This window comes from Fusarium venenatum (assembly GCF_020744135.1).
Source record: "Fusarium venenatum strain MPI-CAGE-CH-0201 chromosome Unknown EDB82scaffold_1, whole genome shotgun sequence".
Lineage (NCBI taxonomy): Eukaryota > Fungi > Ascomycota > Sordariomycetes > Hypocreales > Nectriaceae > Fusarium > Fusarium venenatum.
Window position 1 is genome coordinate 3,700,300 of NW_027072129.1, and position 27,638 is coordinate 3,727,937.

The following is a 27,638-nucleotide window of genomic DNA, read 5'->3' on the forward strand; positions in this document are numbered from 1 at the left end:
ATTCAAGACACATCTTACACGTTGTACACGTTTTGCGGTGTCTTACCACCGGGTCGGATCTGGTCCCTCGCATCTCGAACTCTAACAGTGGCTGAGCTGAGCCTCTCAATCTCCCAAATCTCATCCGCTTCCGCTTCCGAATCTACGAATTATGATGAGTTATTTATGCAGAGCTTCCTATTTGCCAATATTCATGGGCTGAAACTTGTCTAAAGGGGCTTCCTCGTCTCTGTATGGCTGAGTTGAATCTGTCTCTCTCCGCCATCTGATCTAGAACTTACTACATGGAGTGACATGTCAACTGCGGAAAGAGAAATCATCATATTTTGTCCCTAACTTGTCTCGCTTGTCTTAGACAAACGCTCGGCATTTTCTCCACGATTTCGGCAGCTAAGGAGAAGCCGTGCATCCCCGGTGGATTCTTGTTTGCTTTTGCTGGGATTCTTCCCCTGCCATGAAACAGGGCGGCCCGTTCAACCTTTCCCTGTTGGGGATGAAGCCATATGAGAGATCCTTCTGGGCGGCCGATTTTATTTGCTTTTACCAGGTACGAGAGTAAAACTTTTTTTTTTTTTTTTTTCGCGGATGGAGTCGATGTGAGGGAGAGACCTGTGGAAGGTTGGACTAAGAAACAATTGGAGCTTTGGCTCCTATCCTACTAATGTCAGGGTGTTCTTTTCTTTCGTTGAAGCTGAGCACTAAAAGAAAACCAAGAAAAGGAAAGAATAGAAAAAGGAGCTAAAGCTAAATGCACAATCCCAGTGGCGGGTTGGGTTGTTGGTCATATATCGCAGAGTTCCCATCTATTCCCGAGGATCTGGTTTTGATCTTCAACTAACTTAGACGTTCATTGCCTTGTGTTACAGGTCGTTCAGTATGGAGCCCAGGACATCTCTTGCAGGAAATGTTGGAGACATGGCAGACCTCAGGTCTTACAACATCGAGGCCTTTACGTTACTTGGCATCGCCATGTTGGTCACAGCCTTGAGATGTGGTGTGCGTATCAGCACAGTTGGATGCAAGAACCTCTGGGCAGATGATTATCTCGTCATCTTGGCTGCTGTAAGTTTGCAAGGCTTGTCAGTCTCCTGGTATGTATTGACCGTGTCAGGGAATCTATGCTATAGAGACAGGTTTAGCATATTCAGTTGGCAACGTTGCCTTTGGACTGGCCAACAACTCCATCACGGACGAGCGGCGGGCTTCTTTACAACCTGACGATCCCGAGTACCAAATTCGGTAGGCCACTGCTGTATAGACCTTGCTATGTAATGATACTAACAGCCCTTTCCAGTGTACTAGGTTCCAAGATCCAACTCGCTCTCTGGGCAACCTATTCCTCACTTCTATGGATCCTCAAGGCATCCATGTGTACCTTCTACTATCGCTTAACAAAGGACCTTGAAGGATATCGAACCCGTGTCATGATCGGCTTTGGTTTGATCATTACATCTTTCGTGGTTGTACAGATGAACCTGCTACTGAGTTGCAGTCCTTTCAGCCAGTGGTGGCAGATCTTCCCAGACCCAGGTGCCTTCTGCCACGCTGCCATCTCACCCAGTCTGATATGGACAGGCCTTTCTTTCAATCTCATCACAGACTTTTACCTTATTATGATTCCAATGCCTATGCTTTGGAAGGCTGCTATGCCTTGGCCTCAAAAGGTCGGTCTCATCACGCTGTTCAGCTGTGGTTTGTTTGTCACCATGGCTGCCGTCCTTCGAGTTGTGCTCCTTGTCTCCGTAAGTATACTGCATTCCCTTTATTACAATCATCTAATCGTGCCAAGGAACCTCTCAATGGACCTCAGCTTGCTGCTTCTTGGGCAGTTCGCGAAACCTTTGTGGCTATCATGACTACGAACATCCCTATGCTGTTTCCGAGCTTCAAGAAATGGGCGGTTCCCATCGTCGAAAGAGCTGGTTCGTCACTCAGCCTCAACCGTTCTCCTTTGAGTACCATCACCGACTCGAGGTTCTCTGGAGCTTTGTCTCTGGACGTTTGGAAACGGAGAACACGAGAAACATTCCGCTTTTCAACCAGTGGTCCTACCCCACCCACCATCAGAAAGAGCGATATCACAGTGGGCTTCCCTTACGCCATGTGGGATTCGCCCGTGACAACGCCTGAGAAGACCAAGACCAGATCTTCTATCTTGATTCAGCCTCTTGCTTGCCATCCTGTCCGTACCATGGTTTGTGTCGAGGCAGTTCGCGCAGATCAACGGTTGAGCACCACAAGCGACACAAGCGAGGCTTCCACGGTATCTTGGGCAGAAACATTGGTCAACTCCCCTCGGCCACAGAGATCCGAAATTATTATTCCGCTTGTCCACCAAGATGGATACAGCAAATTTGTCTAACGCCTTTGTAATGAGTATCGATAATTTCCTTTGTATTCTTGTATGATGGATGGTACGACAAAGACGATAACGCCTTTTCACCGATTTACACGATACACGAATTCATGTTAATAAAAATAGATAAAAAGCTATAGATCTGCATATGGGTCGGACATTGGGTCTCTTGGTTTTATTCTGCTATCAGTCATCTTGGAGTGTGTTGGACGGCCGGTTATGTTTCAACCAACAAATTATTACTTTGTTATTCATTCACTGTATTTATATATATATAGAAAAACAAATAATTTTTATGTCATCCGAGGTACTATAGAGATTCTTTCCGCGTCGCTTCTTCTTTGATGAATTAAATGGTGCCAGATCTGATGCTGAACACACTAATCTTGATGGTGAGTCTTTGTTATTCCTATAAACTGGTGATTCTAGTTCTCGAACAGAGGCATCTATTCCTGGACTCGAGGCCATGAAAGAATACACTAAAAACGGCTTCATGTTCGAAGCCAGGCTTTTTCAGAGTCAGTAGGCAGTGAATATGTGCTCGAGTATCAAAGCCTCTCATCACAAAGAATCTTCAAGGCTTCTCCTTGATCATTTAATAATTAAGAGGTTCAACATTTCTTGAGAAGCTATCTATACAAACACAAACACAAACTTCAAGCACAATTCGTTCAAACAAACAAAATCAACACACTCAAAATCATACGCCATGGCTTACGCACGCTCTAGAAGAAAAGCTGCAACTCCTGTTCCAACAGGTCCCAATTCGCCAGCCACTCCCACCAGACAAGAGTCACCCTTGCAGACACTGGAACCTCTAGCTCGGCCGCTCAAGAGGAAGCGGAACAGGGATGTCGACGACAGTCCAGTTCCGTTGAAGCTCAGAAAAAAGAGCACAGCGCCACTGGAGACTTCTCGAACTCGAACTCGGCTGTCCAAGCCAGACTCGGAATCGGATCCCAATTCTCGTCATTCTCAAAGCTCTACTGGTCCAGACGCTGCGATTATCGAAGAAAACGAATCCAAAAACGAACAACACCCTGCCTATGCCCATGTTCACAAACTGTTCAAACATGATGTTGTAGCAAAAGATGTGTCTGATGACAATCAACACACAGGTCTCGAATACTTCCAGGCCTTTCCCCACGACCCACAATCAACACTTTGCGTTGAACACTTTCTTTCTCTTGCAGAAAAGTAGTACTGGAATCGCAAGCCCACAGCGCATTCTCATCTAATGGCTATTCCCAGAGACACGACGACCAGGCCTGACTTTTCAAATTTGGCTCTGCCTGTCTGTGAAGAAACATGGACTATCAAGGATTTCCAAAGCTTCAAAGATGAACTGAATGAAAAGATCACAGACACCACCAAGTCAGCATATATCAGAGAGTACTACCGAGTGGCACACCTTACTGGATCCAAGCCCAGGTGCGAAATTTTTGACACATCAGCTATTGCTTACTTTTCTATGTGCGCTCAGTCCCCGGATTTTCAACCTCCTGCCAACGGTATTCACGACACTTTTTGGGACATGCAATCCTTTGAAGATTTCATGGCCAATGATGACAGAATGATTCGTGAGACACCTGACGAATGCAAAAGTCCCGTTCCAGTGATACCTCAAGGACTCGATGAGGAGATGAAAGGCAAGTACAAAACTTTTCTTTTGACTCGAGGAATCGATTTGGAGAGTCCTCACATCAAATGCGATCATGAAACATCCGTTACGATTCTAGGAACCGATGAGAAGAGTTCTTACACCGAATGTGAGGATTGTGGTCACAGACGAGAGGTAAGTATACATATGTAAGTAAGACTATAGACTGTACTATAACAAAAAAGAGAAGATCATTTCCCATTTACTGCCTTATTCTAGGCATCGAAACCACTAATGTGAGATGCAACTACAAAATCCTGCTTTTTATCATGATAGCCTTAGGGTAAGCAGCTGCGGCTGAAAGGGAAAGATTCCGCGTGCCTGATGTGACCCACCTTGAGATTTTAGACCAGTCAAAACCCTTCTTTCAAGGCAAACAAATTCAGGGCAGCAGGCATCTATTATCTATAACAGCGGGGGCAATTGCCTAGCGGCCTCCGCCAGACCCGAGTTCAGGGGACCAAGAGAACCGGGCCTGGGCTGGACCTCCTGCAGCGTGCATGCCCTGGCCCCTGCCCCCCATAATCATAATCATAACCCAACTCAAGGCAGCTGATGTAACTCCACTCTCGTTGAGAAAAAAGGCAGCCATTCAGCCATCATTTCGTGGTGGATTCACCTGCACCTATTAGCCAACTTCGCCTCGCAACTTGGACTCTGCCTCTCCATTACTCTCTGTAGTACTAATCTTTTGTGCCACGATGCTATACTGAACGAAGAAGACTCAGTCACGAGAACAACCACAACTTCGCTACCCAACTTCGCCTACTCTTTTGGAAACTGCCAATTTCGCTTCTCACCTTCCTTTCTCTTCTTTTATTATTACCCTCTTCTTAATCTACCTTCTAGTCTCACTCGTTGCGCGACATTGCCGACGCCCCGAGTTACGACACGCACGCCACCGCGAACCCCTCCATCCCTGACACAATCTCAAGGCTGACCCGTCTTTGCACCTTACGATACCTTGACCTTCATTCACCAGGACTACCTAGCCAGCCTGCTAATACTACACGATGCGTCTGTTCGGTGGAAAGAACAACAAGTACAAGGTCGACCCTCCCAAAATCAGGATCGAAAAGGTTGTCGTCGACCGACCTGCTCAGAAACCCAAACCCAAACCGAATCCTGCCCTCAGTGGCTCAGCATCGCGCTCCTCATCTTCTCACCGTCCTTCTCCGAAACCTCTGGCACGTCAAGCTAGTCACTCGCCGTACCCCTCCTCATCCGATGAGAAGCGTCTGGAACGTAAGCGCAAGGCCCCCTCTGTGTCGCGTAAATCACCAGCGAGCGATCGTATCGAATTCGACAAAGACAGCGATGGCGAAGATGACGGATGGATGACCCTTGACACAAAAAGACAGCGAAAGGGCACAGAAGATAGTGGCTTCGTCGACCCCAACCGGAAGCTGAGGAACGTAAGGGCCTTTGAAGAGCGCATGGAAAGCCGAAGGTTCATTCATGCCGTGGATGTGGCATCGCTTGAGCACAAATGCGTACCTGTGATGGGTGCTCAAAAGGACGAGGTCGCTATTAAACTGCAATATCCTAGCTTGCAACCCCGCGAGAAGTGAGTTCACTTGGTTATTCACGCCCAGAATATTGAGCTGACATTATTACAGATACGAGCTAGTATGGGGAAAAGACAAAATCGATGCCGTTGAAGCAAGCATCAAGGTAGTTCGCCATGTAGCCGAGACATACCTCACCGAAGAGGAAGCCGAGCCCTTTACAAATCCAAACGGCGGCATCATCCGAAGGCTAGAAAAGGCTTCCAACAGAAACATTCAGGATTTGATGGGTTTCAAGGCCGCTTTGCGCGAGTACAACGAGAAGCTCCGTGCTCTAGTCGACGACGGTGTAATTGCCAAAAACCTCGATAAAATGCATGAGCTCCCTCAGCATCTCGTGGCTTTCATACTTGATCAAATTTATGACCGGACAGTGGCTCTCAAGGTGGAACTCCTCTCCAAGTACGAGAACGGAACCGACTATGTCTATGGCGAACTTCTACACCCATTCATTTCTAAGGTCCTGGTAGAGCAAACTCGAATGACCTCTGGTCAGGTCTTTGTCGATTTGGGCTCAGGTGTCGGAAACGTGGTTTTGCAAGCGGCCCTCGAGATTGGTTGTGAAAGCTGGGGCTGTGAAATGATGGAGAATGCTTGCAACCTGGCCGAGGAACAGAAGAAGGAGTTTGATGCGCGTTGCATGTTGTGGGGAGTCCGACCAGGCAAGGTGCATCTCGAACGAGGTGATTTCCGTAAGAACGCGCCCATCCATGAGGCACTCAAACGTGCGGACGTGGTCCTTGTCAACAACAAGGCCTTCACATCGCAGCTCAACGATGACCTGGTTCGAATGTTTCTCGACCTCAAGTCTGGCTGCAAGGTCGTGTCCCTCAAATCCTTTGTCGCCGAGAAGAGCAACAACCACAACATCAACGACGTCGGTAGCACCATCCTGGAGGTGGAAGAATGCATATACCCTGAGGGTTATGTGAGTTGGACTAATGCAGGAGGATCGTACTTCATTTCGACGCGAAAGTAGACTATAGAGCTTCGTCAGCACACAGTGGAAGAGTACGTTGTAAGAAAGATTGGGTTGGAAGATGGACATTATCAGCGATGGGTATGAGGATATGTTCGGACTCACAGGATACTCCATATAGTACTTTGTTTTTCGTGATATCGAGCGTTGTTCCTTAGACCGAGCTTTGGCTGTTTGCTGTTATTGTCTGACCGATAGTCGATCATCGTCCTTTTTCGAAGAGGGGCTCGTTGGCAAGATTCATGGCATCTGCTTCCTGTGCCATCCTCTTCATCCATCGGTCGACGAGCTCCTTGTTTTCCTTTTTGACTTTGTCTCTTTCCTTCTCGGCCATGGACATTTGGAGATTTAGTGCAATCATTTCATCTTGGACTTGCTAGTGTCGTTGTGAGTATAGAACTGACATTCGGGATGCAATACGCACCTCAATGAATTTGCGTTTTTCCCTCAGCTCATAGTCTCTGTCTTCAAGTCTGGTAGTAAGACTGTTTTTGTCGGCTATGAGGTCTCTTATCGATCTTGTGTTCGTCTTGTGTTTGGATCGTAACTGCATCAACTCTTCCTCGCTTGCACGCAGTCGTTTCTCGGTGACACCTTTTGATCGAAGAGCTTCAGCGAGGTCTTGTTTCAGCTGTGCGACACCTGGATCGTTTGTCGATGGCTCGGCCGGTCGCGCAGTCGTCTTTCCGTTGGTTGTGACCAGGGTTTCTAGTCCATTCTTTTCAGCTTCGAGAGCAGATATGCGATCTGCCATCTGCGAACCTTGTGATCATTGTTAGACTTATACAAGGTGTGGTCGTTCCTCATGAGATGATGTCGCATAATGAGGGAGGGGTTTAGGTGGGGTTGATTTATACGAACATGTTTGAACCAGCTCCATGTTGACGGGGTTGTTGAGCTCTGCATCTTGGATGCCAGAAAGGTACTGGTCGCGCCAGTTGGGCATTGCGAAGAATAAGGGTTTTGGATGAAATAATGGAGAATATCGGTGTTGATGGAAAAGTTAGATGGCTGAGATTGAAATATGAGAGAGAGAATGACTTGCACCGCTCATTTGGTGCTGCCATGTGAGATGATGCAACCAACCAACCGCCAAAAGAAACCTAAAATTAGCGGGACAAGGAGCTACCCGACCGCTAATCCCAGCCGGAGAATAGCCGTATCATGGACGCCTAGCAACCTCCACTTACGTCGGACGGTATGATGCAGCCAGCACCCAAGCTCCCTGCTCTCATACATTGATTGTACTTGTTGTAGTGCACACAGCTGGAGCATTATCTTCAGCTATAAGCACATTTTCTCGTCACCACCACTTAAAAAAAGGTTTGGCAACAACATGAGATAATCGCGAGATGGATACGCTTCACGCGAGAGCCGATTGGGAAAGTGTCGGGGACAGGTGGTTCCGCAAAACACAGCAGTATACAGCTGTATTCGACCAAGATCTCGACTTGGATAATTATGTCGTTGCTGGAGCTCCATATGCAGGAGCATTAGGTGAGTGATTATGCTACAAAGGCACAGCATAACTCAGTTATCATGAACTGCTCACTTCTCATGATGAGTTCGAATTCCCAATAGATAGAGCTGACCAACCTCTTAGCACTGTGGCGCGACGATACAAAGCTCCTAGCATACCAACCGGGGCGGTCAGCAAAACCAGCAATTGACATTTACAGTCTTGCTGGAAAGAAGTTGCGCAGCATTCCTTGGGACAATGGCACCATCAAAGGACTCGGATGGTCCGAGGATGAGACTTTACTAGTTGTTACTGCTGATGGTAATGTCCGTTGTTATGATTTGCAAGGCGAATTCACACAGTTCTCTCTCGGCCATGGCGCCGACAACTATAGTGTTGAATCGTGCCGGTATGTCTGCAAACTATTTCTGCCCCGGATCTATGACTAACAGGATACAGCTTCTACGACCATGGCATGGTAGCACTCCTAGGAAATAACACCCTCATAACAGTCTCGTCCTATACCGAGCCCCGACCTAAGGCTCTTGCACAGACACCAGAAGGGGAAATCAACGCATGGTCAATCATCTCACCAAACTACACATTATCCAGGTCTGTTGAGGTGTTACTGGGTGTTGGCAAGACGGTCTACGTCGTCGATGCCACGGATTGCGAAGATCGCTTTCTCGATATTGGACCTTTCAGTCATATCAGCGTCTCACCAGATGGACGCTACGTGAATCTCTATGCTATGAACGGCAAAGCTCATGTTATCTCGAGTGATTTCCAGGAGCGATTGTTTGAACACGACTCGAATTCACAGACACCCCCTCTATATGTCGAATGGTGTGGTTCTGACGCCCTTATTGCTTGGGAAGATGAGGTGCACATTATTGGACCTGGCGATTCTTCCTCATCATATATCTACGATAGCACACGAGTACATGTCGTTTCCGGTATGTAACTTTGTCTCATTTGGATCACTAACTAACATCCTGCAGAGCACGATGGTGCCCGCTTAATTACGAATGACTTTTGCGAGTTCTTGGAGAGAGTTCCACGAGACACTCTTGAAGTCTTTGGCCAATCTTCAGATTCGTCCCCAGCCTCGATTTTGCTAGATGCCGTAGGCCAGCTTGAACTTCAGTCTCCAAAGGCTGATGATTACATTCAATTAATAAGACCCAACCTTACAGGAGCCGTGGACACCTGTGTCAACGCAGCTGGACGCGAGTTTGATACGCACTGGCAGAAACGTCTGCTCAAGGCCGCCTCGTTTGGAAAGTCTGTGCTTGATATCTATAACAGCGACGAATTCGTTGACATGTGCGAGACTTTGCGTGTACTGAACGCTGTCAGATATTACGAAGTTGGAATGCCTCTATCATTTGAGCAGTACCATCGCTTGACGCCAGAGGCTCTTATCCGGCGACTGCTCAACCGACACGAGTATCTTCTCGCCTTAAAGATTGCGGGTTATCTCAAGCTTCCCACAGATCGAATATATGTGCACTGGGCGTCGAGCAAGGTTCGCGTGGGAGGCGAGGACGACGACACCATTTGCCGCTTAATCGTGGAGAGACTGTCCGGCAAGCCTGGAATATCATTTGAAGAGATTGCACGAGCAGCGTACCAAGAAGGAAAGGGACGGCTTGCAACAGAACTCCTTAATCATGAGCCTCGCGGTGGTAAACAAGTCCCGCTCCTTCTTAGCATGGAGGAGGATGAGCTTGCTCTTGACAAAGCGGTCGAAAGTGGTGACACAGACCTCATACTCTCAGTTCTGTTGCAATTAAGGAAAAAACTTCCTCTTGCTGCATTTTTCAGGATCATCAACGCACGACCTGCGGCCACAGCCCTGGTAGAAGCTTTGGCTATGGAGGAAGGCGATAATACGTTGCTCAAAGACCTTTACTACCAAGACGACCGACGAACAGATGGTGCCAATGTCTTTATCCGGGAATCTCTCAAGCAGCCTGATGCCCGCACATCATCTGACAAGTTGACTCTGGCAGCAAAACTATTGGCTGACTCAAAGGAGTCCTCATTTGAGGTTCACGCCTTGAAGGAGGCCACCACTTTGCTTCGTATGCAGGAAGCTTTTGACCGGGATCTGACAGATACGTTTACGGGGCTAAGCGTCAACGAAACCATGTTTAAGCTTATTCGACTGGGCTATCACGGGCGGGCTAAGAAGATCCAAAGCGAGTTCAAGGTCCCTGAGAAAGTGGCGTGGTGGATTCGGTAAGTGGACCTTCTCTACAAGAGCTCCATGGTACCGGGCTATTTTCATCAACGACTAACCTTGTTCCTGCAGATTACGAGCACTAGTAGCCAAGCGAGACTGGAACGAGATTGAGGAGATCTCCAAGACAAGGAGAAGCCCCATTGGTTGGGAGGTGAGTTACTACATAGATCCATGGAGTGAGACTTGGAACTGACAGAACATAGCCCTTCTTCAACCTCACTCTACAAGCAGGCAATCCAAGGGTAGCATCAGTCTTTGTGCCCAAATGCACAGGACTCGAAGCTGGTGAGACCATCACTATGTACGAGAAGTGCGGGATGCGTGTAAAGGCAGCGCAAGAAGCTGTGAGACTCAAGGATAGCGAGTCGTGGGCGAGGCTTCTCGAGGATGCAGGGAAGGGGTCGCAGGAGGGAAGAGAGATTGAGCGGCTAGGGCAGTCGGCCTTCAAGAAGTAGAGTTAAACATACCTGATGGGTAGTAATTTCTTAGAGGCATATATAGCTCGTCGTTTTCACTACAGTTTCACAATAAGCACATATTTAGACTTATTATAACCATGACGCCCATCTCTTACTACAATTAAACAAACAGTGATCCGAACTAAAATGAGTTTGACGCCTTGCACCTGTGTCAGTGGCTGCATAGTTGACGTTACCTAGTTAAATGTATGTGGGAAGGGTTTCCAAATCTTCTGAACCGTTTCTTGAGGCGTCAAAGTTGACCCCTTGAATAGATACAGTACTGTACAGCCCTAGCCAGCCCTGGCATAAAAGACTGACTGGAATGCAAAAAAGTCTGCAGCCGTTTCATAATAACCCTTCGCGTGATGAAATGAACTGATCTCGTGACGTAAAGAGTCATGTCTCTGTTCAAGGTGTCTCATGACAGTCTAGGATGGAGTTTGAAAGTGGGACGATGGGCATCAATCCCAGGGTTTCACGTGAGTTTAGATAACGTTATGATCGGGAAGTCCCGAAACACGCTTGTTTTGTAGTGACAAAAAAGAAACAGCAGATGATTTATGCTTTTGGTGGTGGTGGCATGACAGCTGAGTTGAGGGAGAAGAATTGCAGTGCAGAATGGGAGGGTAGGATGATGATATCATGGGGGTTACATTATAGTTCCGTGTGGGGGATGACCTCGGTAGTAGAGCTGGGGAACTGGCAAGTTTGAGGTGATACAGATACGATTTGTCGATGTCACAAACTCGGAGACTTTTGCTTTTTGTTGCTGGATATTAATTGTAAGACTCGAGAGAAAATCTTGACATTAGCTTCGCAGTAAATGCAGACCCTTCCCCTATTCTTTTCGCTCTTTGCTATTCCTGTGGTTATTTTTGTCTGCCAATGTTAGCTCAAGCACTCTTTGCCTCTTTCGGTCATAGTCAGAAAGTCTCGAAGCATCTGGTGGTGGCGGTTCTTTTAGAAATAATCGTTATTTAGGTATTGTACGACAGATGTATTCTAGCAGCAAACATATTTACCAAAGCTCGAGGTGTAAGTTGAGTTTAAGCCGCAGCCGGCGGGACTTTCGGGGAGCAAAAAAACGGTTGGTGAGAATTCTCCTTTACTTGTTTTCTAGAAGTAGGCGAGGGCGTTTGAGTTGCAGTGAAGCGTTTCTAATGGGCAAAGTGGATGATTACCAAGACGTCAAAGACGATCAGGAATAGGGGGAGAGATGCGAATAATAGTCTTTCGTATGTGAAGCTGTGATTAGAAAAGTCACATCAATACCGTGGCGTTTTGGATGGTATCTCTAACGTTGGGATGAAAGTCATGTCACACGGAAGTAGTAGGTATGGCCACCCTTCTGCAAGAAGGGATCAGGATCCGCACTCCATTTCCGATAATGGACCCTGCTTTTCATTCTTGCCAAGACGCTTTGCCTTACCCAATGTTAAAAGGAGAATTCGAGTTAATCAGACATAGATAGAATAGGGATAGGTCCAAGAAAACAGCTCCAGAACGGCCGAGCCGAATCACGTTTGATTGCAGAATTGATCACGTGGCTGTATGCAGCGTACTGCGTGATCTTGATGGTATCTCCATGAACCACTTGGTTGTCCAGTTAAAACCCTTGTTGTTGCACCAGTTAGTTGCATAGTTAATTCTTGATTGTCCACTAGTGATGAGACTAAATGCACAGTACTAAGTAAGGTAAACAAGTCAATGTTGGGCACGAGTTATGGATACTACTAGGTATAGAGTGGATTTGTTGATATCGGGGATTAATTCCTCTTTAAACAGAATTACAAGGCTGTAATGTCAATTCACAATTCCCTGCCCTTTTCTTTCTAAATTTTTCTCAACATCATTACGTCGTTTCCTTGGCTTTTTCTGTTCCTTGGACCTCTTTCTGGTCGTTGCGTCTGTCATTGCAGGGGTTTTGAGCGTCCCCTCTTTCTTTAGGGAGTCCAGTCCATGATTTCCAAACTAAGAGACCGCCGCTAGAACTAATCGAGTCGATCATCCCCTGTCAGCAGCTTTAGATCCCCTGTTTACGCCCCCGGCCCCGAGCGATGCCGCCACAGCCCACTGTACAGTTTAGGTGTGTGCTGTTGGTACTGTCACTGTTAATGTTACTGTCCACCAAGGAAAAAGGTAATGAACTCATCGAGACAGCCCAACCTCCAACTTTGGTCCAGGTCCAGGTCCAGGTCTAGGTCTAGTTCGAAGTCCCTTATTTTTCTTCTCTATTGAATCTTTTCTCTCTTAACATCAGTCTTCCTCTTCAATTGTTTCTCTTTCCTGTTCTTGCTTTCCCGTCGTCCAATGTCGGAGTCTGCGTCGGAATAGAAACTCTCCCTCCATTCAGTGTCCACCTCTTTATTTTGTCTTTGTCTCTGACGGAACGAACCATCGCCCCCCAGTCTAGAACCGATCTGCGAGACAAGACCGACAGAAAAAGACAAGCAGGACAAACAATTCAACTTTCCAACAATTTATTCGTATACATAAACGAGACCCTTTCCTTTTCCCTTGCCGCCTTTGTAAGCGAATCAATAACCTGAGTAATATCACCAACTCTTGCATACTCCTCCTCTTCCTTCGTATATTCCCTACGTTGGTCATCACACGGGTTCTTCCTCATATAACCGTTCCCATCGTATCGTCCGGATACGCTCTTGTTCCAACGTCAACAACAAACAACTGTCTCTGTATCTGTTTCTGTCTCAGCCAAGGTTTCAGTCACCTGGCCGTCTTCAGCCAAAAAAGAACAAGACATACAGTAAAGACAGCAAGAAACAAAACTGATCCTTCAGTCAATCGATCAAAGCAAGGGCTAGATTGAAATTAAGCTTCGCCTCTCGCTACAGTGCCATTGCGCCGCCTTTTGCTTCTCCCTTTCTTGGAAGTACTTCGCCTTGGAATTGCCTGCTCAAATACCTACCTATTGTATCTCCATTTACAAATTCCTCCCCTCTTTCTTGCTTTCTGCTTGAAAGTTGTACCCTTGCAGTCGGCAACCACCTAAAACAGGGTCCCTGCTCTTTCTGTACTGCTTGTTACTTCCTTTTTTCACTCTTGTCTTTTTGGGTGCCGCCTGCCTACTCTGTTTTATCCCTCCCCCAATCATGTTTACTCAGCCAGTTGTTTCAACGCCCACGGGGCCTTCGCAGTCCTCGTCCACTTCAACTTCGAGACCCAGCCGTCTTAGAGGTCTCAGTTATTTGCGCAACTATACACAAAACCATATTCTTTCCCGCGACAGCCATCACAACTCTTCATCAGGCTCTGGACCTGGCACCGGAACAGCGAGCGCACGCAGCACGTCCCCCAACCGACACGGCTCTAGCCTCACGCGATCTCTCAGCCATTCGCCTACTACGAGTGGACCATCCACCACTGGAGCCCAGAACCAAAACGCCAACCACTTGACCCTCGTCAGTTCAACACCCGATCCCGTGAGGAATTTGGCATCAGCGGTCACCACAACTTCGATACCTGCGCTGCCACCTACTTCTGTCCCTGTTCCTGCTCCCGTCGCCAACGACTCTCCTTACGCATCTTCTACTGCGCCTGCTTCTGGCCCTTTGGCTTCTTCCGACGTCGACGACCCCACCAACCCTGCGCCTGAATCCTCGACCGCAGCAGCAGATACTCAAACTGCAACCGCCGACATGATCCAAGATCAGCCTACCACGAGGTCGCGGTCCGGCACCACGGGCGAAGGGGGCACATCCACCCCTGAGACTACTCCGTCAATTCGATTCTCGGCCTACTACGACCCGCGATCTACACGTCCGTCCCTGACGTTTCCCCCCATTTCCAGGACTTTGCCTACGGGATCCGAGAAGATTCGCGTTGGTCGCTATTCGGAGCGAGACAGCCACTCCATGTCTAACATGCCTGGTAATCAGCCGTCAGCCGCCCCCGTCGGTTTCAAGAGTAAGGTCGTCAGTCGTCGACACTGCGAGTTCTGGTACGAGGATGGAAAATGGTACATCAAGGACGTCAAAAGTTCTTCCGGCACGTTTTTGAACCATATTCGTTTGAGCCCGCCTTCGCAAGAAAGTAAAGCTTTCCCGGTCAACGATGGCGACATCGTGCAGCTCGGAATTGACTTCAAGGGGGGAGAGGAAATGATCTTTCGATGCGTCAAGATGCGCCTCGAGCTGAACCGTGGTTGGCAAAACAAGCTCAACACTTTTAAGTAAGTCTATGGTCTACCTTTTCCAACAAGTTTCAAATGCTAACACATTTACTAGCATGGCTGCGCATAAGCGGTTGCAGACAATGGCTTCTAGTGGAGCAGCAGCAGGTACTAACTCTCAAGACTGCTCCATCTGCTTGAGCTCTATTGCCGTAAGCTCACCAAATACCAACCGTCCTTGTTCGTTTTGCTAACGATTACTCATAGCCCTGTCAATCTCTATTCGTGGCACCCTGTTCGCACACATGGCATTTCAAGTGTGTGAGATCATTACTCAACTCTCCCCAGTACCCCATTTTCATCTGCCCCAACTGTCGTGCTGGCGCCGACTTAGAAGCTGATGTCGATGAGCTGGCCGAAGAGTGGCAACAAATGAAGAACGAAGCTGAGGCAGAAGCCTCAACACCAGCACAGATCGACACCGAGCCGGAAACAGAACCAGAGCCAGAGCCAGCCGCCCCCGTAGTTAGTTCTGGAACATCGACACCCGAGCGATCAAATACTGTTGACAGCGATCACATGGATGTCACTGTCAGCATTACGCCCGAAACGCCCCAACGAAACGAAGTTAATCATGCCATCTCCGAGCCATTGCCTATCAGAGCGGTCTCAGGTGCGCGAAGATCAAACCAGCTCGGCGATAGTCGAACGCCATCTCCCCCAGGCGGCAACGAGGGACCAATCACCCCACGAAATAATGTTGGACCTTGGGTTTTTGACGGCAGCGCCGGCAGTACAGTGAGCGCCACAGAAGGCGAAATGACCAGCATAGATGCCGCAGCACAACCGGACACAAATGAGAACAACGCGACAGTTCGTCAATGAAAAGGTCCATCGACCGAAGATGCTCGTATATAGGCGGGGCTCGGCCAGTATCTGGTAAACAAGACGGCGCTTGGAGAAACATGTTTATACGTCATGGCGTTCGTTCGGTTGTCCTGGCTCTCATGGCAGAAAGGCGTTGACGGATATTATATATATATATTACTACCTGTAGTAGAAGACAGGATGGAGCGTGACTACGCATCTTTTGCACAGCGTTGTTATACTATTTTGATTGAGCGAGATATGAAAGAGAATTAGATATAGGGTAGTGTTTGACGAATAGGTCTCATATGACATAGGATACAACTGGCCAAGACAAGGGCCTATGGGTGGGAGTTAATGGAAAGACTTGCCTATCATAAAGCACAGTGTTGAAATTGATGTGAAATATCATTTGGATATATAACATAATGCGATTGGACACAGGAACTCATGTCATGATCAATAGTCATGATATAAAGCGAGAGAATGTCACTAGGCTTATTGTGTTTTCACTCCAAATTTATCATGCTTGCTTGCATTTTCACCACAACGCTACATTCCGTAGTTGTTCATAGTAGTTTATGCCGGTACTGGAGCCTCCTAATATCCCAATTAATTTAATCATATCAGCACTGATTTCATGAACTCTGCCGTCTTCGTCTGAATTGTCTTGCACACAGAAGACATTATGTCATCATAATCCGTTGTTTACGGCACCGAGATGATCCGGCCTAATCGCCGAGTGCGGGCGGACAGGCCGGGGTGCGTACTAAATTTCGACGGTCGTTAGTCAGTCGCAAACTTGTTTGCCAGTGACGATACCTTCAAGCATTTGTTTGTATTTGTTAGAAATTGGCAATTCCCATTTCTTTACAAAAGCAGGCGCATCTTCAAAATGCTTCGCCAATTCAGCGCTGGCCTGCCTACAAAGGCCCGGGCCTCATGCTCGAAGGTCTTGGGCCAGGCTTTCAAGTTCTCGCTGGCGCGGAGATCTATGGCTACTGTTAAGGTGAAGGGTATTGAAAAGGTATTTTATAACAATAATTTGGCATTGGTTTATACGGAATACTCTTGCTAATAGAGAACAGGATCCTACAGACCTTGACAAGGTCACGACACTTCCCAATGGTCTGCGAGTTGCGTCAGAAGCCCTCCCCGGATCATTCGCTGGTGTGGGTGTTTATATCGAGGGCGGTTCACGATTCGAAAACGACTCTCTCCGCGGTGTATCCCATATTATGGACCGACTCGCTTTCAAGTCCACATCGAAGCGCTCCGCAGACGATATGCTCGAGCAGGTCGAAGCATTGGGCGGAAACATTCAGTGTGCTTCGTCGCGAGAGAGCATGATGTACCAAGCCGCCACCTTCAACAACGCTGTCCCTCAAACCATTGAACTCCTCGCCGAGACGATCCGCGACCCCCAAATCACCGACTTGGAAGTTGCCGAGCAGATCGAGACAGCACGATATGAGATCCGCGAGATCTGGAGCAAGCCTGAACTAATCCTGCCCGAGCTAGTTCACACTGCTGCGTTCAAGGATAACACCCTTGGGAACCCGCTGCTGTGCCCGGAGGATAGGCTGGGTGCTATCAACAAAAACACCGTCTTGGCTTACCGAGATCTCTTCTACCGACCTGAGAGAATGGTCGTGGCATATGCTGGTGTTGAGCACAGCGAGGCTGTCAGACTAACAGAGAAGTTCTTTGGCGATATGCAAAAGGGCACACAGCAGACCACAGAGACAACTGGTTCCGAGACCAGCGAAAGCGAACTATCAGATAGCGAAGCTAGCGCATCCTCAGTCTCTTCATCACCACAGTCATCCTCCGGGCTTCTTTCACGGTTCTTTAAGAACACACCTTCCGCTCCCCAGAATCTCAACATTCTCCCCTCTCAAGCCGATATTGCACGCCCCTCCAAATATACGGGCGGTTTCTCCTGGCTCCCCGCTCAACCACCTAACCTGAGCGGTCTCCCTACTTTCACACATATCCACCTCGCCTTCGAAGGCCTCCCTGTCTCTTCGGACGATATCTACGCCCTCGCCACACTCCAAACTCTCCTTGGTGGTGGTGGTTCTTTCTCTGCTGGTGGACCTGGTAAAGGCATGTACTCTCGCCTATACACCAATGTCCTGAACCAGCACGGTTGGGTCGAGTCATGCATGGCCTTCAACCACTCCTACACTGACTCCGGTCTTTTCGGCATCTCAGCAAGCTGCTTGCCCGGACGAACAGCTGCCATGCTCGACGTCATGTGCCAAGAGCTCCGTGCCCTTACCCTGACGACAGGCTTCTCACGTCTGCAAGAGACCGAGGTCGCACGTGCGAAGAACCAGCTGCGATCCAGTCTCCTCATGAACCTCGAGAGCCGTATGGTTGAGCTCGAGGATCTCGGCCGCTCAATCCAGGTCCACGGCCGCAAGATTCCCGTTAAGGATATGTGTCGTCGTATCGAGAACCTGACAGTAGATGACCTCCGTCGTGTGGCCACCATGATTGTTGGCGGTCATGTGAAAAACCCTGGAGGCGGAAGCGGTGCTCCTACCGTGGTGTTACAGGAGGCTCAGGCATACGGTGTCAGCAGCCACACAATGAGCTGGGACCAGATTCAAGATCGCATCGATAGCTGGAAGCTTGGCAGCTTGCCATAGATTTGATGCGGTATCGTACCAAGAGATGATGTGTTGGTCACTTGCATGACGTCCTCCGTGAAGAGGAGTTGTATAATAGAGTGGGATATTGTAAAGCATATACCGGACATTGGGATGTAGCATTATGAGGAGTAGAAAGACTATGATGGTCGGGAAAATATGTATTATATGAGCCCACGCAATTTCTCCCCTAGACTCAAAATTAACGTATACTAGCATAAAGCAGACAAATGAAGAATTCTAAAGAAGAAAAGGCTACATTGATGTATATTATTCTGTATGCAAAGTCTCGCTATCACTGAACTCCAAACTATAATGTACCCATTCTGGGTATGAATTTGCGCCGTCTTCGCAATACGCCGTATGCCCTGTTGCTTAATATAAAATCCTGCAATTTCTAATGCCGTATAAAATCAATCATAAAACCTGTTCAAATCCCGCAAATCAAAGCTTGGACCGCACAGCCTCGAGGCGGTACTTGACGTCCTTGAGGGCCTTGTTGGTAGGTTTCCAGTCATCGAACTGTTTGAGTAGCTCATCTGCTTCGGCACTCAATTCAGTACGGACAAAGTTCTCTTCTAACAATCCGCGCATAATCCAGGGCAAGACATATGGGTTCTGGGACGTCAATGGCCCTCCGCGCGGGGAAATGGTACATGGTGCTGGTGGTGGACCAGCAGGTGCTGTTTCGAGAGCGTGTGCGATGGCAAGATCGTATACCGCGTCATCGTAGTAGAGGCGGGAATGACCAGCACCTGAATAAAGGGAGCCAGCAAGAGGGACGGATAGCTCGCGAACCAAGCCATGGTCTGAAACACCAAGGTTGCGAAGTTTGAGAGCGAAGCCAACCAGGTGAGCAATAAAATCAGGGGCATGAACACGCCCATCGATGAATACAGCCCGGTAGATGTAAGGATGGTTCGCAGGTGAGTAGACGGCGGACTATATATGTTAGTTAACTGAGTACAAGAGACACGGGCAGTGGCTACGACTTACCTCCATTGGTACGAGCTGATCGTCAATGCTACCAATGAATGTGACACGAACCCCATAGTCTACTACACGCTTCAGAGCGTTCTCAAAACGCTTTGAGTTGTCACTCTCTGCGTTTCCAAAGTCCCACAACTCAGCAGCAGAACCCATGAGTAGGCTGGATTTGTAGTCAGGGAAAGGCCCCAGTGCAACTCCTGCCATGGCACAAACACCGACTTTGGCGTTGGTGATGATGCCGAGATCAATGAGTTTCTCGAGCAACATGATGCTCACGGGAACTCCTTGCGAGTGACACGCAATTAGAACGAAATCAGCGTTGCGAATATGATCAATCCAGTTAAGCATGAGCTTCCATAGGTTGTCTACACGATCTTGAATCTTTCCTTCTCCCTCGAGGGCAACCTTCTCGATCTCGCAATCACCACAGCCATGAGACTCAGCCCATCTTCTGATTCCCTCAGCTCCAAGGGCGGCAAAACGCAGAGATGTACCTGTTGGCTGCCCAATCATAGGGCGAAGGTATGTTGCGGGAAAGAGCCCATGAACACCGATTGCAATAGCCTTTTTGATATTTGGAGGCTTGTCCACTCGGAATACATGGTTGGGAGGGGCTTGCTGTGTGCGAAGCAGAAATTGCGTCAGTTGCTTCACAATGGATGGGTTGTCCTTCATACGGTAAGTGCTGGAGAAAGATGGAAGCAGGAGGTTGCCAGAGTGCTTGGTAGATGTTTCCGACTCGGCGATGGATTGATCGGAAGAAGCAATCTTTGCTGAGGCTTTATCAATATCTTGAGTAGGAGTTGCTGCCCTGGTTGGGGTTGATGCCCCAGATACTGGGGGCGATGATGTGCGATCCAAATCCATCGACTGAGGCCTAACGCGTTTGTTCTTCTTCATCCACCTGGACTTGACAGATGCTGGTTTATCCTTCACCTTTGGATCTTCTATTTTGCTGTCCTTGGTTGGCGATACATCGCGTTCTGCCATGGGTTGAGGATGGGCCTCTGACCCTTCGCCCATCACCGCTACTTCTCCAGATTCGGGTAAAGGCTGGGTTTCTTTCGCTTTTGGCGATTCCTTCGACCAAAAGGCCCATGTCGAACCGCTCTTGGGAGGCGTCTCATTTTGATGAGAGGGAGGCTCAGAATCTTTCATGATAACGTCTTCTGAGGGCGGTTCAGTGTCTGTTTGTGGTTGTTGAATATCTGGCTTATCCTCCGGAGCTTTGACAGGTTCGGCAGAAGGATACCAGTATCGAAACCAAGAAGTAGGTCGTGGGCCTTGATCGTTTTTAGGAGAGGCCATCTGCTCTGAAGGCTCTGCTTGAGCGGGTGGAGTGACAGGCCGAGGAGTATCGGCTTCTTTTGTAGTCTCAATCTCGATCATTGGCTGAGTGCCTGTATCAAGTGTTGGAGTTGCCTGCGTCTCCGTGAAAGGCGTTCTGGACCACCACCCTAGCCACCCTGATGAAGTTGGCGGTTGTTGACCGTCGTTCTGGGATGCAGATGCTGCGGGTCGCATGTCGGCCTGAGATTTGGACTGGGCATCACTGGTCTCAGATTCTTGCGTTTCATGGGTTGTTGTTTCTGCGGTCCCTACGTCTTTTGATGTCTCTTGGCTTTCGGCGATTTGAGTTGGTTCTCCGGACGTTTCAACATCCGGCTTGATCTGACTTTGCGATTCTTTCTGCGTATCTTCTTCGGTCATGGTAGCATCGGATTTGTTTTGTTTAATCTTCGGCATCGTTTTAATCGTGCCCGTCGTACTTAGAATACTGGCATCATCGCTGTCGTTCCTCTTCGCCTCGTATCGGCTTAGATCGAGGGATTTATTGGATTTTACTGTTCCTCCAAGTATGTTTTCTTTCGCGATTGAGGTGGATGCCGAGGCTTTCGGAGCTCGTGGCCATGAGCCGTACCAACTTCTTGGTCTTTGTACCTGCATGTCTTGTTAGACCTTAAGAGGGTAATATAAAGCTAAGAAATCCTACGTCTTTGCTACTTGTGCGCTTTATGGAGCGAGAATCACTCATAGTCTGTTGTCTCGATGGCACCTTTTGGTTACCTTGGTCTGTTTCCGTCGCGGGTGTCGCCTTTGACGCTTGTGATTGTGACGTAGGGGTCTGTATTGTTGAGGCGCTGACCAGGGTCTTCGCGTCGTCCTTTGTGGTCATTTCAGCCGAGCTCAACCGTGCCTTTTTTCTAGGAAACATGTCAAGTATCGTCGCTTCACAATTCCATCGAGATGAAAAGACTAGTTGGACGCTTTTAGGTTTGCTGTTGTTGCTTTATTAAAAACTACTAAGGTAGGTAATCTCATAGTGCTTGTCATGTGTTGATCTAACGTGCTAAGTTCCTAGAGTTACCTTCAGAGGGCCCCGCCGTAGTCCGGACTGCTACTGTGCATCAAAGTGGAGCCTTAGTCGGTCTAGAGGGAGCTCCATAGTTTTTTCATGTTATCGATAAGCAAAAGGTAAAGAAAAATTTCGACCCAGCTACAACTTAGACGAACAGTGAAGGACAGAGTAGTTGGTGATGCGCCAACGTCTTTCACAATGAGCAACCTCAAGCGAAAAGACGCCCCTGGCGGCAATCCCCCCGCCAAATCGGCAAAGAACACAAAAGAAGCCCGACCTACAACAAAAGAGAAAGTCGGCAAGGATGCGAAGCCCGCTCCCAAGAAGAGCGCCGACGAGCCTGAGAAGGCTCCCGTCGTCTCAATCTTGAAGGAGGATGAGCCAATGTTCCCTCGAGGTGGCGCCAGCATCCTTACTCCCCTCGAGCAGAAGAAGATCAACATCGAAGCCAAGGCTGATGCCATGCGCGACGAGGAGTTTAACACTGCCACCAAAGATCAAAAGAAGAAGAAGAGGAAGACTGCCTTGAAGGGCGACAAGAAGGCGGACAAGAAGACTGGAGATGAGGAACAAACAATTCGAGTTGAGAGTCTCAGCTTCAAGGTAAGCACATTAAAAGGTATTAATCTTGCGTCGGTTCCTAACTTTGGTTTAGAAATTGGTCAAGGGCTCTCTCGTTCTTGCGCAGGTCACACGAATCAACAGTCTCGACGTCGAAGTCGCACTACCAAATAACCTTACTGGTCACATCTCAATCGTTGCTATTTCTCAACAATTGACCGAGCGTCTCGAGAACGAGACCGCCGACAAGGATAACGACGATGAGGAGGAAGAAGCCGATGACGACGACGGCATCGATCTCAAGTCAATCTTCGCCGTCGGTCAGTACCTCAGAGCCTACGTTGTATCCACAGTCGAGGAGTCTACCACTGGAAAGGGTAAGCGACGCATAGAACTCTCTCTGCGACCGAGCGAGGCCAACACTGGCTTGGAGAAGGACGACGTCGTTCCCAACGCCACAGTCATGGCATCGATTGCCAGTGTCCAGGATCGTGGCTTTGTGATGGATACCGGTATTGAGAACCTCGGTGCTTTCTTATCACGAAATGAGATTGATAAGTCCATTGACGAGAAGAGACTGCAGCCCGGCGCTGTCTTTTTGTGCCAGGCTATCAGCAAGGGCGCCAACGGCAAGATTGCCCAGCTCTCGCTCCAGCAGAAGAAGATCGGCAACCCCAAGAACCTACCAGCTGATGCGACCACCATCAAGACCTTCCTTCCTGGTACCATGACCGATGTCCTTGTCTCCAATACCGACCGACGAGGACTCGCTGGAAAGATCATGGGACACCTCGATGTGACTGCCGACATTATCCACTCTGGTGTTGGTCCAGCTGGTGTGAGCCTGGACACAGCCTACAAGATTGGTTCAAGAGCCAAGGCCCGTGTTATCTGTAACTTTCCAGGTGCCAGAGAACCCAAGCTTGGAATTTCTCTTCTCCCCCATATCACCACTCTTGAGAAGAAGCGACCTACCAAGTCAACCGACTCCAAGAAGAACCCCACACAAGTGCTGCCCATCTCATCCTTGGTCGAGACCTGCACAGTTCGCCACGTTGAGCCTGATATTGGTCTGTTCGTCGATATCGGCATTCCTGGTCTAAGCGGATTCGTTCACATCTCTCGAGTCAAGGATGGCAAGGTGGAGGCGCTCTACGAGTCGAGTGGCCCCTACAAGGTTGGCTCAGAGCACAAGGGTCGCGTTGTCGGCTACAACGAAATCGACGGGCTTTTCCAAATATCTTTCGAGAAGTCTGTTCTTGAGCAGGAATACCTCAGACTTGAGGATGTCCCCATCGGTGCAATTTTGACATGCGAGATCGAAAAGGTCGTCGTCGATGAGAGGGGTGTCAGCGGCCTGATTGTAAAGGTTGCGGAAGGTATCAGTGGTTTTGTTCCTGAGCAACATCTTTCTGATGTCCGACTACAACACCCCGAGAAGAAGTTCCGACAGGGTATGAAGGTTAAGGCTCGAGTCCTTTCTACCAACTTGGACAAGAAGCAGATGCGCCTTACCTTGAAGAAGACCATCGTCAACTCCGAGGCGCCCGTTATCAAGTCTTACGACGAAGTCAGTGTTGGTATGCAGATTCCTGGTACCATCATCAAGGTCCTGTCATCCGGTGCTATCATTCAGTTCTTCGGCACTGTTCAAGGATTCCTGCCCATCTCTGAGATGAGCGAGGCTTACATCAAAGATCCCAAGGAGCATTTCCGAGTTGGTCAGGTTGTTAGCATTCATGTTCTTGATGTTCAACCTGAGGATAAGAGACTGGTTGTTTCTTGCAAGGACCCTTCCGCTTTCGGTTTGGAGAAGCAAAATGCTCTCAAGAAGCTTCAGCCTGGTGATATTGTCTCTGCCAAGGTTACACAGAAGACCGAGGATCAAGTCTTTGTTGAGCTAGCCGATTCTCAGCTCAAGGCCACCCTCTCTGTTGGTCATCTGACTGACAAGTCTAACTCAAAGAACCAATATGCTCTCAAGCGTATTGCCGTTGGGCAGACCCTTTCTGACTTGGTGATTATTGAGAAGGACGACAACCGACGTGTCATTGTCCTCAGCCACAAGCCTAGCCTTCTTGACGCTGTAAAGAACAGGACTCTCCTTACCAGCTTTGAGAAGGCCAAGGAAGGCAAGATTGTGGCTGGTTTCGTCAGAAACATCACCGTCACCGCTGTGTTTGTTCAGTTTGCTGGAAGCCTAACTGCTCTTCTTCCCAAAACTCGACTTCCTGCTGATGTTCAGGACCAGCCTGACTTTGGCATGCACAAGCACCAGTCCATCGAGGTTAAGATTGTTTCTGTCATCCCCGACCACCAGCGCATCGTGGTGGCTCCAGCTGACTTTGATGAAACTGCTGAGTTGAGCAAGAAGGGAAAGGCCAACGAGAAGCCCGCCGCTACGGATGACATTGAGTCTGGAACAATCACCAACGCAAAGATCACCTCTATCAAGGATACCCAGCTCAATGTTCAACTCGCCAACAGCAAGGTCCAAGGTCGCATCGACGTTTCTCAAATCTTCGACAAGTGGGAAGATATTCTCGACCCCAAGGATCCTCTTGACAAGTACAATAAGAAGCAGAATATCTCTGTTCGTGTGATGGGAGTCCACAGCGCTAAGGATCACAGATTCCTGCCATTCTCCCACCGCTCGCTTCACTCTGTTCTTGAACTCACTGCCAAACCCAGCGATATCGAAGCCAAGACACTCAAGCCCCTTTCTCTTGAGGATCTTAAGGTTGGCGACACTCATGTCGCTTTCGTCAACAACTCTAGTCCTCAACACCTCTGGGTCAACCTTTCACCTTCCGTCCGTGGCAGGATTTCTGCTATGGAGGCTTCGGATGATTTGTCTCAGCTCAACGATCTCGAGGCGAACTTCCCCATTGGTTCAGCCCTGAAGGTTAGAGTCACTCACGTGGATGTTCGCAACAACCGTCTTGACCTTTCAGCTCGTTCGTCTAACTCATCTGATGCTGTTACCTGGAGTGTCCTGAAGCAGAACATGGTCCTTCCTGGACGAGTCACGAAGGTCAACGAACGCCAGGTTCTGGTTAAGCTCAGTGAAGTTGTATCAGGCCCTGTCCATCTCCCTGATATGTCTGACGACTTTGACACCATCAACACTCTCAACCATAAGAAGGGTGACATCGTCCGTGTTTCCGTTGTCGAATTGGACTCAAGTAACAAGAGACTCCGACTGTCAATTCGTCCATCTCGTATCATGAGCTCAACCCTCCCAGTCAAGGACAAGGAGATCAGCGATGTTTCTCAGCTCGATGCTGGCGATATTGTCCGAGGTTTCGTGAAGAACGTCTCTGACAAGGGACTCTTTATCCTCCTTGGTGGACAGGTCACTGCTCTGGTCAAGATCTCCAATCTATCAGACCGTTACCTGAAGGAGTGGAAGGATCATTTCCAAGTTGATCAACTAGTCAAGGGTCGCGTTATTGCTGTTGACAAGCTGATTCGCCACGTCGAGTTGAGCTTGAAGTCTTCGGTGGTTGACGAGGACTACACTCCTCCCACCACTTACAATGACATTCAGGAAGGTCAGGTTGTTACGGGCAAGGTCCGCAAGGTCGAGGAGTTCGGTGCTTTCATCTTGGTCGATGGGTCCGATAACGTCAGTGGTCTTTGCCATCGAAGTCAAATGGCTGAGCAGCCCGTCAAGGACGCTACGAAGCTTTACAAGGAAGGAGATGTCGTTAAGGCTCGTGTTCTATCGGTGGACGCTGGGAAGCGACGAGTCACATTTGGATTGAAGCCTTCACTATTCGAGGACGTTGACTCTGATGTTGACAACTCCGATGCCGGTGTCAGTCTTGGTGAGGATGACAGCGATGACGATGATGTTGATATGGATGACGCTAGCGCTATTCTCAAGATTCTCGGTACAGACAACGCCGGAGACTCAGATGATGACGATGAAGATGATGAGGACGAGGAGGATGAGGATGAAGACGAGGAAGATGAGGATTCAGATGTGGAAATGGAGGACCAGCCAGTTAAGAAGTCCAAGGGTCTCGGTGCAGGCAAGAAATCGGAGTGGTCCGCTGACCCCTTCGATGAGCCCGAGTCAGAGTCAGAGGAACAGGCAAAGGATGCTGAGAAGCCTAAGAAGAAGAAGCGAAGCAGGGACGAGGTCCAGATCGACCGAACCGCTGAGCTCGATATCAACGGCCCTCAAACGTCTAGTGACTACGAGCGATTACTTCTGGGACAGCCTGACTCATCAGAGCTGTGGATCGCTTACCTCGCATTCCAAATGCAAGTTGCTGAGCTTTCCAAGGCACGAGAGGTTGCTGAGCGAGCCATTAAGACCATCAACATCCGTGAAGAGACCGAGAAGCTCAACGTCTGGGTCGCCTATCTCAACTTGGAGGTTGCCTACGGAACCAAGCAAACTGTGGAGGAGGTTTTCAAGCGGGCTTGCCAATACAACGATCAGCAGGAGATTCACGAGCGACTGGCCAGTGTCTACATCCAGTCCGAGAAGCTCAAGGTAAGTTACTTCAAAAGCATTATGAAATTACAATTACTGATTCATGAATAGGATGCCGAAGCCTTGTTTGAGACAATGGTCAAGAAGTTCGGTGCCAAGTCTCCTAATGTCTGGCTGAACTACGCCCACTTCCTGCACGCCACTCGAAACAAGCCTGACGGAGCTCGTGCTCTACTACCGAGAGCTACCCAGCAACTCGGCAAGACTCATCACACAAACCTTATGACTCGCTTCGCTGCTCTGGAGTTCAGATCTCCCAACGGCGAGCCTGAGCGTGGACGAACTATGTTCGCGGGTCTTCTAGAGGCTTTCCCCAAGAAGGGTGATATCTGGAGTCAGCGTCTCGATCTTGAGCTTGGACTTTCAGAACCTGACCCAGTTATTATTCGCGATGTTTTCAAGGCACGAACACGCGTTCAAGGCTTGAAGCCCCTACAGGCAGAGAAGTGGTTCAGACGCTGGACCGCCTGGGAGACTGACTCCAAGAAGAAGAGCGAGGCGATGGCAGCGGCTCAGAAATGGGCGGCTGATTTCAAGGTGAAGAAGGAAGCTGCTGCTGCCGCTGCTGAGGAGGCGGATGAGATGGAAGAATAGAGACGTCTTTCATCAAAGTTTCAATTTGGGATACCATAATACATAGGGGCCTTCAAAAGTTACTACCAAGCATAGATCAATTTTAGCAAACAAAGTTACCAACAATGTCCGTTTTCTGTGAAACAAGTCCTAGGTGAAGAATGGAATGTTACTTTGAAAAGAATGTCACAATCATCAGCCAAGCCTTAACACGAGATGAAATTCCTAATGAATCGGAATTCGGCAAACCAATGTTGGCGA

The 27,638-nt window shown here is 48.7% G+C and overlaps 9 protein-coding genes across 9 annotated transcripts; 7 read left to right on the forward strand and 2 right to left on the reverse strand.

Annotated features, from left to right (window-relative positions):
• The first annotated feature begins 769 nt into the window (after positions 1-769).
• EDB82DRAFT_37169 (uncharacterized protein) lies at positions 770-2,469 on the forward strand. Its single transcript, XM_025731139.2, has 4 exons — positions 770-1,062; positions 1,112-1,239; positions 1,295-1,742; positions 1,790-2,469. Exons 1-4 carry the CDS (start codon positions 877-879, stop codon positions 2,360-2,362), a joined length of 1,335 nt encoding a protein of 444 aa, XP_025590195.1. The 5' UTR covers positions 770-876; the 3' UTR covers positions 2,363-2,469.
• A 426-nt stretch (positions 2,470-2,895) lies between these two features.
• Positions 2,896-4,256, forward strand: EDB82DRAFT_532334 (uncharacterized protein; the record flags this gene model as incomplete). The annotated part of the gene is made up of 3 exons (XM_025731138.2): positions 2,896-3,553; positions 3,608-4,151; positions 4,236-4,256. Exons 1-3 carry the CDS (start codon positions 3,066-3,068, stop codon positions 4,254-4,256), a joined length of 1,053 nt encoding a protein of 350 aa, XP_025590194.2. The 5' UTR covers positions 2,896-3,065.
• Positions 4,257-4,819: 563 nt separating this feature from the next.
• EDB82DRAFT_37333 (histone-lysine N-methyltransferase, H3 lysine-79 specific) lies at positions 4,820-6,751 on the forward strand. The gene is made up of 2 exons (XM_025731137.2): positions 4,820-5,583; positions 5,636-6,751. The coding sequence occupies exons 1-2, from the start codon at positions 5,030-5,032 to the stop codon at positions 6,561-6,563; spliced, it is 1,482 nt and encodes a 493-aa protein (XP_025590193.1). The 5' UTR covers positions 4,820-5,029; the 3' UTR covers positions 6,564-6,751.
• Positions 6,665-7,642, reverse strand: EDB82DRAFT_37317 (autophagy-related protein 16). Its single transcript, XM_025731136.2, has 3 exons — positions 7,425-7,642; positions 6,988-7,325; positions 6,665-6,939 (listed from the first exon to the last, which is right to left on the reverse strand). Exons 1-3 carry the CDS (start codon positions 7,507-7,509, stop codon positions 6,766-6,768), a joined length of 597 nt encoding a protein of 198 aa, XP_025590192.1. The 5' UTR covers positions 7,510-7,642; the 3' UTR covers positions 6,665-6,765.
• A 273-nt stretch (positions 7,643-7,915) lies between these two features.
• Positions 7,916-10,725, forward strand: EDB82DRAFT_519986 (Vps16, N-terminal region-domain-containing protein; the record flags this gene model as incomplete). Its single annotated transcript, XM_025731135.2, has 6 exons — positions 7,916-8,060; positions 8,167-8,431; positions 8,482-8,978; positions 9,024-10,266; positions 10,340-10,421; positions 10,474-10,725. The coding sequence occupies 6 exons, from the start codon at positions 7,916-7,918 to the stop codon at positions 10,723-10,725; spliced, it is 2,484 nt and encodes an 827-aa protein (XP_025590191.1).
• Positions 10,726-13,844: 3,119 nt separating this feature from the next.
• EDB82DRAFT_519987 (uncharacterized protein) lies at positions 13,845-15,748 on the forward strand (the record flags this gene model as incomplete). Its single annotated transcript, XM_025731134.1, has 3 exons — positions 13,845-14,923; positions 14,979-15,075; positions 15,131-15,748. 3 exons carry the CDS (start codon positions 13,845-13,847, stop codon positions 15,746-15,748), a joined length of 1,794 nt encoding a protein of 597 aa, XP_025590190.1.
• Positions 15,749-16,260: 512 nt separating this feature from the next.
• Positions 16,261-18,638, forward strand: EDB82DRAFT_485617 (peptidase M16 inactive domain-containing protein). Its single transcript, XM_025731133.2, has 2 exons — positions 16,261-16,757; positions 16,819-18,638. The coding sequence occupies exons 1-2, from the start codon at positions 16,626-16,628 to the stop codon at positions 18,385-18,387; spliced, it is 1,701 nt and encodes a 566-aa protein (XP_025590189.1). The 5' UTR covers positions 16,261-16,625; the 3' UTR covers positions 18,388-18,638.
• On the reverse strand, positions 18,639-21,718 carry EDB82DRAFT_485624 (uncharacterized protein). Its single transcript, XM_065608241.1, has 3 exons — positions 21,371-21,718; positions 19,384-21,318; positions 18,639-19,329 (listed from the first exon to the last, which is right to left on the reverse strand). The coding sequence occupies exons 1-3, from the start codon at positions 21,590-21,592 to the stop codon at positions 18,832-18,834; spliced, it is 2,655 nt and encodes an 884-aa protein (XP_065465477.1). The 5' UTR covers positions 21,593-21,718; the 3' UTR covers positions 18,639-18,831.
• Positions 21,719-21,886: 168 nt separating this feature from the next.
• On the forward strand, positions 21,887-27,627 carry EDB82DRAFT_485627 (uncharacterized protein). Its single transcript, XM_025731130.2, has 3 exons — positions 21,887-22,339; positions 22,392-26,804; positions 26,856-27,627. Exons 1-3 carry the CDS (start codon positions 21,935-21,937, stop codon positions 27,396-27,398), a joined length of 5,361 nt encoding a protein of 1,786 aa, XP_025590187.2. The 5' UTR covers positions 21,887-21,934; the 3' UTR covers positions 27,399-27,627.
• The last annotated feature ends 11 nt before the right edge of the window (positions 27,628-27,638 follow it).